General features: G+C 45.1%; 1 protein-coding gene across 1 annotated transcript in view; it reads right to left on the reverse strand.

The window, feature by feature from the left end:
* Window positions 1–2,442: 2,442 nt before the first annotated feature.
* The window catches only part of veph1 (ventricular zone expressed PH domain-containing 1), a 287,496-nt gene continuing 275,189 nt past the window's right edge, over window positions 2,443–14,749 (reverse strand). Inside the window, exons 11-13 of the mRNA XM_062473404.1 lie at window positions 5,886–6,022; window positions 2,810–2,863; window positions 2,443–2,625 (exon numbers count right to left, since the gene is read on the reverse strand). Coding sequence (XP_062329388.1) covers window positions 2,443–2,625; window positions 2,810–2,863; window positions 5,886–6,022 — 374 coding nt within the window. The remainder of the gene's footprint in view (window positions 2,626–2,809; window positions 2,864–5,885; window positions 6,023–14,749) is intronic.

The following is a 14,749-nucleotide window of genomic DNA, read 5'->3' on the forward strand; positions in this document are numbered from 1 at the left end:
GCAGACAGATTTGAAATATGATCTTTTGTTTTAAAGTTCTGGTCATTCTAGTGACGAGTGCTTACAACTCTAGCTACGACTGTCATCATACAGTACTGTACTAGCTGCCATAGAACGGCGAAACTAGCTACGTCTATCGTTCGTTACCTACAAACAAATGCTTCGTAACAGTATTTACTTTTTATCGGCGATATTGACAACAGAGGTTAAGGAACTTGTCTTTAATCAAAAGATCGTCTCCGTTTTCAATTTGAAGCAGTATCTACCTTACTGTAGGACATCTCCCATTGCATCCTCTAGCTTCTTCGGCTAAAGATGGACGACAATGACGATGCATGCATTATTCACGCCTACTGTGTTAATACAGTCTGTAAAAATACCACTTTGACACACTTGCAAGAAATGATCCGCTGGCTAGATGTAGCATGATCTTATTTACCACCCACAATAGTTCTGCTTTTTTGCAGCAGCAGCATTCTGAGTTAGAGTAGCTAGCTTTTCCAGTTGCACAACAAAGTCACATAATGTGACGAGATTGAATTTAAAAAACTCACCAGGGACAACGACAACATCGGCAACCCTGCACTATGGATTATTATTTTGATGTCATCTTTAAATTAAGTGTCTGAACAGGACTGGTTGTGCAGGCACACATGATTAGTTTCTCCTTCATCTTGAACCTAAAACCTAGATTCTAGGTTAGAAATGTTGACAATGACCAACAGTTGCTACGTTACAAGAAACAAGGAACCAATCCGATTGGCCAACGCTCTTCACTGTTCCACTGTTCAAACTTTTTTCTGTTTCTACATCTTTCAATTATTAATACTTTTCAGAATGGGTTTTATTCGCCAAGAAACATCACACAGACAAGGAATTTACTGTGGCAGGAAGGTGCACACATTAAACATATAAGAATCTTAAATAAGAAGTGTACAAGTCTAAATAATACTGAGGGTTTAAAAAGGTAAAAGGTTTAGAATGAAATAAAATATAAAATGGCTCTAACATAACGCTTTAACATTTATGAAATTAAATAAGATACCCTTTTCATCACTTTTTTCTCCTTTTTCAACCGTGAGAAAATATTGCAATGCATAACAATGACAGATATTCTTTTAACACTGTCTCACCATTTTGGTTTCAAAGCAACACTTTTTTTCACCTTCATACTGCTGACATACTTTTGTCTGCTATGATATTGATAACTGTTATGCAATATACTCTTCATCACTATATTTGCTCATTTTTCTAACTTCAAACTTTTTTCTGTTTCTCAGTCTTTCATTCTTTCATACTTTTAACGCTTAAAAATTTATGAAAGTCAATAAGATACTCTTTTCATCACTGTTTTTTCTCAATTTTCAACAGTAAGAAAATATCGCAATGCATAACAATGACAGATATACTTTTAACACTTTTTCTCACCATTTTGTTTTTAAAGCACATACCTCTTTTAAAATTTTTGTAAAACCTTCTTCACTATTCAAGCCATCAAAACAATCTTTCAACTGAGTCAGGTGGCTGAGCGGTGAGGGAATCGGGCTAGTAATCCGAAGGTTGCCAGTTCGATTCCCGGTCATGTCAACTGACGTTGTGTCCTTGGGCAAGGCACTTCACCCTACTTGCCTCGGGGGAATGTCCCTGTACTTACTGTAAGTCGCTCTGGATAAGAGTGTCTGCTAAATGACTAAAATGTAAAAATGTAACTGCTTTCAGCAAACACACACATTTTCTTCAGGAAATGTACCTTTCTAGTTAGTTTTGAAAACCATTTGCATTCCTACTTTTGTTCTTGTTTTGCTTTGCTTTTTGGGAGAGGAGCGGTTAGTGTTGTTGGATTGTAGGCTGTTGCACGTGAGTTGCAATTTGTTTCCGTATCAAATCTGGCTAAACACACAGCTGCAGCATAGCGGCACTCGTGTCAGGTTCGCTAGCTTCACCTCACTGGTTTTAGCGAATCAAAGTTTATCTCAGATTGCACGCACCAAATTGAAGCTTTAAACTGCTAAAATGTTTTTTTTAATTATCCAGGGGAGACCCCCAAAATGTCTAATTGCCCCCCATAGTAAAGTGGGCTAGAACCGAGCCTGTTCAGGTTTATGATCTGAAAGGTATGCCTAGGGCTAATCATAGTAGGACTGGATCTGGTTTATGTTGCTGTTTTTGTCATGTTCTATTATTGCTGTGACATCATTGCAGACGGCTCTGTGTGGCAGGACATGGTCACTGTGTCAGAGGACAGTAAGCTCCATGCTTGTAAGACATGTAGGTCACAGTAAGTGAAAAACTTTTTTACTCTGGATTTTCCGAAAGATTTAAAGAAAGCCAAGTCCTGTTGTGTCTGTATATATAATCTGATAGATATAGCTGTCTGTCTGATTTGTAGTCTACTGGTCTGTCTGCCTGTGTATCTGTCCGTCTGTCGGTAATAGGTCCTCCTCACAGGTAGGTGGTAGCCTCGCGGTTCTCTCTCTCTCTGGCCTGGGCCACAGCCACGTTGATGCACTGCAGCCACTCCTCAGCGTGCTTCTCGTCCCGGGCTTTCAGCACATACGTCTTATTGTCTGTGAAGATCTCAAATGCCCGTGGCAGACCGCAATCACGCCGCTTCTTAACCACCACCTAAACACACACACAAATCTGCAAATACTATTTTCACTTTTAACAATATCCACATCACCAAATGGTCCTACTAAGATGCTTTTTTAATCCCAAAGTGTGTGTCCTAGTAGTAGATTCAGTCTCAAAGTTAGTGGATTCAGTTCTGTGATGTTCATGTTTCCCCCTGGTGTTTGTGGAGGCCCACCTTGACACTCTGCACCTTGCTCAGCTCAATAGGGCTGTCGTCCAGCTCATACTTCTGGAAGAGCAGAGAGTGTGTATCAGTTCAGTTTCAAATGGAGAGATATGGAGGTAAACATATGATCTCAACATGTAAGACACACACACATGCAGAGCGCTGTGCTCCATGAGGCAGGTTGAATGTATCATTGCCATTGGCACAGGATCTGCTTTGAGTATGTTGAAACTAACCTTTTTGATTGATGTCATACATTTCAGGGACAAACTAAGCTTTTGATAGAATTCCAACCTCGTTGCTAGAGGGAAACAAAAGGCCAGCACGGTATTTGTGATTTGTGTATTTGGCCAAGTTCTGGTTGGAGTGGGACATGGATGGAGAGAGGGAGGAGAGGGTTTCATTGTCCTGGTGCTTATGCGAGGGGAAACACAAATTATATTCTAATCCTGTGAGCATAATGAACAAATCTCTAACCCACACATGCACAGTTTGCCAGTGTGACCTATACCAGGATAAGAATGTGAATTAATCTCTTTAGGCCTGGTAGACCAAAGGATATGGCTATGGTCTATAAAACAGATAACCGGACACATGAATGGATGCACAATACAACCACACAGCTCCAGGAATCCCTCGACTGAGCTAGGAAGAGACAAGAAGGAGCTGCTTCCATTGGTTGAAGGAGAGACTGGGTTTAAAAAGTTGTGTGTTGAGCAAGAGAACAAGATTCCACTGGTTCTGTCAAGCATCTAAAACTATTTTCCCATTTGTATGTGTTCCTCAAAGACAGAGGACCTTAACATAAGGAAATGATGAGTCTGAGAAACATGGAATCCCTTAGAAGATCTCTCCTTTCTCCCTCGTCTGTCTCCCTTTGTATCTACATCAAAAACAAAGTACTGTCTGATTTCTCATTTAATCTCCTCTAAATATAATTTGATCATCTCATAGTTTCAAAATAGGTATGACAGTCACTAAACAGTACAGGCATGTACACACATACACAAAGCCACTCACACACACATACACAAAACAACACAATAAATAGACAAGCAGCAAAGCAGATCTACTTACCTTATGGCTAAAGTATACAAAATAAAAAATAAACATTCGCAAAAAAAAAAAAAGTTCAAGACTTTGCTTTGTTTGGCATTGGACTTCCCGATGACTAAGTGACGCTCAATGGTTTTGATTATGCAACTTCTTTGCACAATAATTCTTTATGCCGTGAAGTCAAATGACTTCACACTTACTCTGGCCTCAAAGTAAGACACCCTAAAACAGGGCTAAGTTGGAGCGGTGTGAAGTTCTCTCATTAGAACACATATATTCCATGTAGCACAGTCAACAGACAAAGCACGGTACCATCACACCTTCTCCTACCCCTGACAAGGAAAGGGTCTTCCCCCTTTTGTCCTTATCTCCCAGAGGAGAAGCTTCAAAGCTTCTGGCCCAGCATGGGGTCAGAAACAGAGGCCATGTGGCCTCTGAATCAGACAAAGGATTTGTCAGGAAGAACTTTCTTTTGTGGATTTACAAACATATTCTCAAGGACTACATGGCTCATGGACACTATTTCAATGACAGTAGTCGGTGTGCTATAATGTGTGCTTTTCTCATTTACTTAGAACGTTGTTTATTGATGTTTAATTATAACTTCCCTTCAGGTATAGTTAAGTCAGTCAATCTTGATATCAAAATAATTGTGTCATACTAACAAAACCATTTATGAATGTTGTATTGTTATATTCTGAAGTTTAAGCATTCCATGGACATTTGAAATAACGGAACTCAAAGCTAGCAGCCACTTCACACCTCTAGGCATATCTCAGGATGACGCCCAGGTGGGGAGTAACTGACCAATCAGGAATTCACCTTTACAAGGATACCCCTCTTTCCTTGGGGAGTATAAACCCCCCCAACGTACAATCACCCCCGCTTGTCAGTAGGAATAACTGAAGTGAACGCGTCATTTCTGACTTTCCTCTTAACTTGCAAATTCACTGAGCTCCCGGAACTTTGACAAGAGATTCCGCTTTCTATTCGCTGGACACAACGAACCATTGACTCCTTTCATCAAACCGACAAAAGTAACTGCGATTTGCAATATTTCTTACTTGTGACATATTGGCATGTTGTGATTTAATTGTTTGATTGTATTTTACAAATGATTTAACCTAACCATCGTTAGGTCAGTTGCCATTGATCGTCCATTGTTACTATAGAGGCCTACCTCTTCCTCTCTACCTCTCTCTCACTTTCTCTCCCTTCCCCCTTCACACGCGCTCTACACTCGCTCTGGATAAGAGCGTCTGCTAAATGACTAAACGTACACAGCCATTGTGTAGCTCGCTCTCATTAGAATCTAGGCCTACTGTACTACTCTAGCCAAACTAACCTATAACTTATCTGGTATTTGTTCATTATAATTTCATTTTCCTAAATAAATCATTGTGTATAATACTCGCGTATCTCTCACGTTATCTGATCTGCCCTACTTTCATAGAATTCACTAAAGATTAGACTGATTATTACGAAGGCTATTATTCAATAAGGTTCAATAAGGTTTCCTCTGTCCCTTTAACAAATAAGAGGTGGTGCCCCCAAGAACTACATACTTTATTATAAATTAAGTATTGCTAATCTTAACCGTGAAAACCCCGCTACATCCATAAACACACACAAACGCTATCTTCCCCTGTTTGTTTGGATTCTTATCTTTAGTGCTATATGGCAGAAATTACTCATGAAGACTGAGCCAGAATTCAGAGTGATTCTCTGGCCCGGGGCGTCCCCAAGGGTAGTATTCAGGAGCCAACATTATTGCGCTCAGCTCCAGAGGGTTCTGCTGAGAGGCTTAAGGCTTTGTCACATGACAGGGGCTCCACAACTTCATCATCACTCAGCTGAAAACAGAGTGATGTCCAAAACACAGAGCACAGTAAGTTGACAGCAGTTTGCTGGATTGCCATCTGATTGTATGTGTGTGCTATGAGTGATTGAAAGAGTGACATAAAACACAGAGACAGAAAGAGAAAAAGATGAAGACAGGGAAAGAGAGAGAAGACGGCCAGGTACGTACCGACTTGTTCTTCCTGAAGAGCAACTGGTTTCCTGCCAGTGTGAAGTAGCGGGTCTTCCAGCGCTTGATGAACTTCCAGCGTACCTGCTTCTCCTTTAGCTTCCCCTCCATCAGGGGCTGGCCCTCCTGGTTTACTACTGCACACACACAAATGCCCACACACACAAACACATAAATACATTCCCACGCACACACATGCCCCCCCCCCCACACACACACACACATACAGTTCAATCATGAAAGTGAAAAGTGCAAGAGAAACTCAAAGGATCAAATAACAAGAACTCAAGAACTCATTCTCAATTTCGAATAATTGTCACAGTGTGATTAATGAGAGATTATAGCTCATTAGCATGATGAAGAACCCTATTAGAAGAGGGCAGCCTTCAGTGGATTTATCATCCCTTTGCTAAGCTTGTACCATGCTCAGGTTACCATCTACTGAGAGTCATAATTGAATACTCCGATCAACTCTGTCAGAGATCCCAGGGAACACACATTATCTTGCAGGTTGGAGACAAGGTTCCCATCAACACACACCCATGACCACACTCACTCACACACTCACACACACACAAACTGAACCTGCATATCAAATTGTAAAGGGACACAGGGAGGGTGAAAGGGCCTACACAATGGTTCATTGTTCATGGTTGGTACAACTGGATGAATAAAAGTCTTTTTAAAAGTCTTTGATATTTATAACCTCAAGAAGTCATCTAGCAGACATCCAGACACACACACAAGAATGCACACACACATAATGCACTTTCTCCCACGTGCACACAGCGCCTAGTTGGATTTGTAACATCCTGCCCACATCGTTTATGTCTAGCGTTAACTAGGAAGAGTGTGTCCCGTGTGTGTGTGAGTGTGTGTGTGTGTGTGTGTGTAAGCCCCAGGCAACACTTGTGTTCTGGTCCAACCCATGTAGTGCCAGTAATACATGAACATTGTAGACACCAGAACTAAACAAAGCCAAGCTTTGTTTCAGCACCAATGAGTAAAGCAGAGTTTGTGTGTGTTAGAAAGGCCAGAGACGTTAGCAAATTGCGCATGCGCAGAGATCTGTTCCTCAGCACATCTCGTGATTTGGTCAGTTCGCGGCAAAACACCACAAGAGACTGCACGGTGTTAGTTTCATTATGCCTATTCAGTTTACCAGTAAAAGTAATTACTGTTTCACATTCCTGTCAGACATGTTTGTGCGTCACTGACGAACTGTAAGTCTGTTTCTTTCTATTATATAGTGTACGCGAGAATTCCGTACTTTAATGACGTTTGGTTTAGTTAGCAGCTAGTATGTTAGTGTTGTTAGTATGTGGAGATGATAGCTGTATGTCTGGCTAGTCTAAACGTAGTTTAGTTGAACTGTTATTAATGTTAGGGAGTACGTTAGACCTGTGTGATATGTGTAAGCTTTCTTGTATTATTATTTGTAGCGTGAGTGAGTATTCTATTCCTACCGCGAGGATGCACGTTAATGGCATTTCAGTTATATTTCTAGATTACTAAAACGGACGTAAATGACCAGTAGATGGCAGTATAACTACATAATAATCACCACTGTTTTACTGTAGTTACCTATTTGCTGTGTGTCTGAGATATATATATATTAAGCCTTTATGTTAATGTTGTTTATGCATGCTGATGTATAATTTGTACTTAATTCCCTTGTTGATAGACCACAAACAGAAACAGAAATACAAAGATAAAGATCCTTGAGTTACACTGAATATGCCTGAGTCCTGTGTATTGCTGTGCTGCCTACATTAGCCACCCATATCCCCAATCCCATAAGACTGCATTCCGACTCCAGAGGTGTTCTTACAGACACACCAGGGCGGCATCACCATACCGGAACCATCAACCTATACAGTCCTTTATTCAGTTAGTCAGTTTTACATTGGTCCTTCGAGCCGGATTGAGTGGTGCTTCTTTGGATTCCTAAGCCTTCGGAATGCAGTATCCTTTACCTCTTGGGGAACCTCCAATGGCTTCTACACGCCCTAAGCAATGGTCTCATCCGCATGCCTACCTCAGAGAGGATGATGTTGAATGCATGGGCCGACGGCAGACAGTGCAGTATCAGGAACCCAAGGCAGCACAGTATACACAGGGGCTAGAAGACAGGCATCACAGCATGACTCTGGAAGGAGCAACGAGGAGGACACCACGTTCATCTCGCTCCGCCAGCCCTCTTAGCCAGCATGCAGATTACGTAACACTGGATGAGTGGAATATCCATGAAGCACCTGCAGATCACAGTTACCAGCAGCGCCTGGTCCGTGCTGAGTCCAAGATGACAGCGCCACCAGGGATGGTACAACAGTTTTCTTCACCCTTACATAGGCCTTGGGAGGTCCCTGAACCTCCAAGGGCACAAGCAGTGCATCATAGCAGACCTATGGGGTTTTCACCTTATGAGCAGTCTGCACAGAGTCCTCATATTGATGGTGCTCCTTCCCTCAGTCAGCTTCCCTTGGTCACCGCTCAAGCTCCTCCTCGGCAATCTTACATGTTTCCTCCTTCAAAGCCTGTGTTTCAACAACCTCCTCAGAGTGGTAGTACGCCTTTTCACAGGCATTACTCTGCACCTCAGCCCTACATGCCGCAATCGTATGATCATCGCAGAGATGTGATTCCAGAGGTAGCACATAGAGCCTACGATCATCCTGCAGCTGCGCAGCCCGCAGACATGAGAGACCAGATCCTGATGGACTCCCTGAACAGGATGATGAGTGAGCTACAAAGCATTAAAGACCAAGCAAGATCAGCTATGCCTAGGAACCCCTACCCGCCTACTCCACATCCAGGTGAGCACTTCCACTACAGTCAGTTACCTACACAGCAGTCTCTTGGAAGAGACTATCACAATGCACCTGCCTCTGACAGTCAGCCTTACGGCAGTGTGTACCCACAGCAGTCTGGTTTCAGCCGGAACCCACAAGCAACCACTTCAGTGCCTCTGCGGTCAGCCAATCACACACAGGCATATATGCCATTACATCCTCATCCTCAGTATGATGCAAGTAGAACTGCATACGGTGCACCTGCACAGCAGCCACCAGCCTTTCTCAGAGAGAGAACCTATCGAGGTCCGATTCCAACCATACCAAACTTCTCTAACAGAGATCCGAGTGAGTTCACCCGTCTCAAGATTGCACTAGAAAACCTCCTACCTCCTGATGCCACAGAACTGTTCCGCTATCAGGTTCTTCTGGACCATCTTAAGCTAGACGAGGCTCGTCTTGTGGCTGATGCCTATCTGAATTCACCTACACCCTATTCAGACACCATGGCTGCCTTAACAGATAAGTTTGGTCAACCTCAGAAGCTAGCTATGAAGAAGATAGCCACCGTCATGAATGCTCCAGACATACGGCAGGGAGACTCACAAGCTTTCCAGAGATTTGCCCTACAAGTGTGTGCCCTGCAGGGGATGCTGCAGACCCTTGGGCATGAAGGTGAAGTGGAGCTCAGGTGTGGGTCGCACGTGGAACGGCTCTTGAGCAAACTCCCCTCGGACCTGCGATCAGAATTCCGTAGATGCATGTTTAGACGATGTGGAACAGGGTACAACCTGGTAGATTTCTCTGAATGGCTGCAATATGAAGCATGGTGCCAGGACAGCGAAGGCCAAGCTAGTATCAGAGACTCCAAGCCAGACAGGAAGAAGGAGCAGAAGCATGATTCTAGATCTTCTCGTCCAGCTACGGTGCTTCATGGTGCTGATGACACCTCTACCAAGCATTCAGCAGAGCCAGCAGCAAAGAAACCAGATAGCACAGGCAAGAAGAAAACATGGCAAGCTCACTGCCCATATTGTGAGAGTGAAGAGCACTTCTTGAGCCAGTGTGATCGCTTTAAGTCGTTTGATAAAGACCAGATCATACAGTGGATAAAGACCAATCGGCGCTGCTGGCGTTGTGGGAGATCGCATCAGGCAGCCGAGTGTAACCTGAAGAAGCCCTGCAGTAAGTGTCAAGGTAGACATCTCCTGATCCTGCATGATGTCAATGTCAAGCCTACCAGAGAAGGGTCCTGCCTTGTAAGCTCTGCTACAGAGACTCTGTACCTAGACAGACCATCAGAGTGTAGCCGAGTCCTCCTGAAAGTCGTTCGAGTCCTCATTCAGCATGGGAGCAAGACACTCGACACCTATGCAGTCTTAGATGATGGATCAGAACGCACAATGCTTCTGCCTGCAGCTGCACAGAAACTAGGACTTCGAGGGCCCTCAGAAAGTTTAGCCTTGCGGACCATTCGCCAAGATGTGCAAACATTGAGTGGCATGTCTGTCACCTTCAAAATCTCCTCCATCACCCAGCCTAGCAAAGCATTTGTGATTGATGATGCTTTCACTGCCAAACGCCTCAGCCTTGCTGATCACACGTATCCTGTGGCTACCCTCAAGTCGAAGTTCAGGCACCTCCAGGACATTCCCCTGCAGTCCTTTGACAGAGTAAGCCCGATGCTGCTCATTGGGGCAGACCACCCTCACCTGATAACCCCTGTCGAACGAGTTCGTCTAGGAGCCCCAGGTGGCCCTGCAGCCATTAAGACCAGGCTTGGTTGGACCCTCCAGGGTCCAGCTAGGCTAACAGAGTTGCAAGTATCGCCCCAGCAGTGTTTGTTCACTTCACTAAGTCCCTTGGAAGTTGAGCTGCAGAGGAATGTGGAGAAGCTTTGGCAACTAGACGTTTTGCCACTTAGAGGTGAGAAGCAGGTGACTCGCTCAAGAGAAGACCAACAAGTCATCGATCTACTGGATTCAAAGACCACCAGAGTTGAGATCAACGGCGTTCTCAGATATGCCACCCCATTGCTCCGTAAGAAGAACTTCCCTGTCTTCCATGCTCCCATGGAGGCTGCGATGCCACGGCTCAGAGGCTCAGAGAAACGCCTACTAAAGGACCCAGAGAGTTCAGCTGCTTATGAAGCAGAAATAGAGAAGTTAGAAGTGGCTGGTACTGTAAGAAGGTTACCGATGCAAGAGGCACAAGCAGGTGGTGAGAGCTGGTACATCCCCCACCACATGGTTCAACATAACGGTAAGAGACGGATTGTGTTCGATTGCTCCTTTCAGTACAAAGGCCTCAGCCTTAATGATTCTCTCCTGCCTGGTCCTACATTGAGCCCCTCCCTACTAGGAGTCCTTCTGCGGTTCAGAGAGTACAGTGTCGGCATTAGCGATGACATCAAGGGCATGTTTCACCAGGTGCTGTTACTGCCTGAAGACAAGCCACTTCTTCGTTTCCTTTGGCGCAGCATGCGGAGGGAAGAAACACCGCAGGTGTATGAATGGCAAGTACTCCCGTTCGGGACCACATGCAGCCCATGTTGTGCTACCTACGCACTGCAGCGACATGTGTTCAACCACAGCGGGCCCAATAGTGAAGAGCGGCTTTCCATAGAGAGGGGTTTCTATGTAGACAACTGTTTACAGAGTTTGCCGTCTACCAGGGAAGCAAGGCAGTTGATCGACAGTCTAAGAGGCCTCTTGTCCTCCGGAGGCTTTGAAATCCGCCAGTGGGCCAGTAACTGGGCTGAAGTCATCAGTCACTTGCCTGCAGATGCCAGATCAGATAAGTTGGAGCTGTGGCTGGCCCATGACAAGACAGAAGCACATGAGTCAACGCTAGGGCTTAGCTGGCAATGTGATGCTGACACCTTCAGTTACAAGCACAGACCAGTCACCTATCAAGATATCACCATGCGCAACATCTACCGTGTGTTAGCTAGTCAGTATGACCCTCTTGGGTTTATCCTTCCTTACACCACACGGGCAAAGGTACTGGTCCAGCGGCTGTGGGAGAAGCAGAGGGACTGGGATGACCCCAATCTCCCTGAAGAGCTTCTGACAGCCTGGCGTACCTGGGAAACTGAGCTTGCATACCTGCCTCAGATACAGTTGCCTAGATGTTACACCTCAGCTGACATGGATCATCCAGACACCAAGAGAGACGTACACATCTTTTGTGATGCTTCTGAAAGGGCTTACGGATCAGTCGCCTACCTGCGGTCCGAAGATGCCAACGGAAAGATTCATGTGGCCTACCTCCTTGCACGCTCCAGGGTTGCGCCTCGGAAACTACTTTCCATACCCCGGCTGGAGCTCTGTGCAGCAGTAACTGGAGCTCAGTTAGCAAAGCTGCTAAAGAATGAGCTCACCTTTGAGATCCGCCACCTGGTGCTTTGGAGTGATTCAACCACAGTCCTTACATGGCTACATTCTGAGTCATGTCGCTTTAAAGTATTTGTAGGCACCAGGGTAGCAGAAATACAAGAGCTCACTGACCTCCAGGCCTGGAGATACGTTGATTCTTCTAGGAATCCGGCAGATGACCTCACTAGAGGTAAAACCCTGCAAGAGCTTGTGAGGCCTAACAGATGGTGTCAAGGACCAGAATTCTTACAGTCATCTCCTGAAGAGTGGCCAATCCTTCATCCACCGAACCACTCTGTGTTAGAGGACACCACTGAACTCAAGCGTTTCGCCTTCTGTGGGCTAAGTACGACCTCCAACCCACAGGGAACAGATAGGCCTAGCTTTAAGACCTGGAAGGAACTGGTGGATTCTCTTGCTCAGGAGCTTCATGGGGCGGCTAGCCTGTCTGGACAACCGCCTGCTAGTACATATCAGGCTGCAGAGATGCTGGCATTCAGGAATGTTCAGCAAGAGAGCTTTGCAGAGGATTACGAACAAATCAAGGCAGGTAAACCTGTGGCATCCAGTAGCCATCTCCTTTGCCTTTCACCTGAGTTTGACACAACCCATCAAGTCATTAGAGTGGGAGGAAGGCTTCGTAGAGTGGAGGGACTCGATCCAGCAGCTGTCCACCCTATCGTACTTGACCCTAGTCACCCTTCCACAAGGTTGCTCATCCAGGAGTACGATGCCAAGTTGTGCCACCCTGGACCTGAACGAGTATTTGCAGAATTGAGGCGCTTGGTGTGGATCCTAAGAGGCCGAGAGGCAGTTAAGCGTCACCAGCGCGGATGCGTTGAGTGTTGCCGATGGAGATCCAAACCAGCAGGCCAGAAGATGGCTGACCTGCCAACGCCCCGGCTCAGATTGTTTAAACCAGCGTTTTATTCCTGTGGCATTGATTGCTTTGGGCCCCTCCTGGTCAAGTTGGGCCGAAGGACAGAAAAGAGGTGGGGTATAATCTTTAAGTGTCTCACCACAAGAGCTGTACACTTGGAGGTGTTGTCATCCATCGACCTTGACTCCTTCTTGATGGCTCTTCGGAGGTTTATAGCTCGTCGAGGCAAACCAGCAGAGTTATACTCAGATCAGGGAACCAACTTCCGTGGGGGTGAGAAGGAGTTGAAGGAGGCCTTTACCAACTTAGGACCTGACCTCCAGCGGCAGCTGGCTCCTCAGCAGATATCATTCCATTTTAATCCTCCTGCTGCTCCCCACTTTGGTGGTGCATGGGAGCGAGAAATCCGCTCAGTTAAGGCTGCCTTACACCCCACCCTTGGCTCCCAGACTGTGAGTGAAGAGGTTCTCAGGACTGTCCTCATTGAAATTGAGTCCATACTCAATTCCAAACCCCTCGGCTATGTTTCAGCCAATGTTGCCGATTTAGATCCAGTTACACCTAATTACTTGTTGATGGGGCGGCCTGACAGCTCCCTGCCTCAAGTGGTTTACCCACAATCAGAGCTCCTTGGACGTCGGAGGTGGAGACATTCTCAGGTGCTTGCAGACAGGTTCTGGACTGCTTTCGTGAAGCATTACTTACCTGGCCAGCAGATGAGAGGTAAATGGAAAACTCCTGCTCCTGACCTCACAGTTGGATCCGTGGTCATGATGGTGGATCCTCAGTTACCCCGGTCTCTCTGGCAGATCGGAAAGGTGGTGAAAGTGTTTCCAGGTCCCGATAACCATGTGAGGACAGCGGAGGTACAGATGAAGGACAGAGTGTACACCAGGCCCATTGTTCGTCTCATCGTTCTACCGGAGATCCCTGATGATGAAGCCAGTGGACCATGATTGCAGCTGGATGACTGCTGGCCTTTTCCAAGAGCACATTTGACATCAAATGTGGGGGCGGCTGTGTTAGAAAGGCCAGAGACGTTAGCAAATTGCGCATGCGCAGAGATCTGTTCCTCAGCACATCTCGTGATTTGGTCAGTTCGCGGCAAAACACCACAAGAGACTGCACGGTGTTAGTTTCATTATGCCTATTCAGTTTACCAGTAAAAGTAATTACTGTTTCACATTCCTGTCAGACATGTTTGTGCGTCACTGACGAACTGTAAGTCTGTTTCTTTCTATTATATAGTGTACGCGAGAATTCCGTACTTTAATGACGTTTGGTTTAGTTAGCAGCTAGTATGTTAGTGTTGTTAGTATGTGGAGATGATAGCTGTATGTCTGGCTAGTCTAAACGTAGTTTAGTTGAACTGTTATTAATGTTAGGGAGTACGTTAGACCTGTGTGATATGTGTAAGCTTTCTTGTATTATTATTTGTAGCGTGAGTGAGTATTCTATTCCTACCGCGAGGATGCACGTTAATGGCATTTCAGTTATATTTCTAGATTACTAAAACGGACGTAAATGACCAGTAGATGGCAGTATAACTACATAATAATCACCACTGTTTTACTGTAGTTACCTATTTGCTGTGTGTCTGAGATATATATATATTAAGCCTTTATGTTAATGTTGTTTATGCATGCTGATGTATAATTTGTACTTAATTCCCTTGTTGATAGACCACAAACAGAAACAGAAATACAAAGATAAAGATCCTTGAGTTACACTGAATATGCCTGAGTCCTGTGTATTGCTGTGCTGCCTACATTAGCCACCCATATCCCCAATCCCATAAGACTGCATTCCGACTCC

Source organism: Osmerus eperlanus, chromosome 11, assembly GCF_963692335.1.
Source record: "Osmerus eperlanus chromosome 11, fOsmEpe2.1, whole genome shotgun sequence".
Classification (NCBI taxonomy): Eukaryota; Metazoa; Chordata; class Actinopteri; order Osmeriformes; family Osmeridae; genus Osmerus; species Osmerus eperlanus.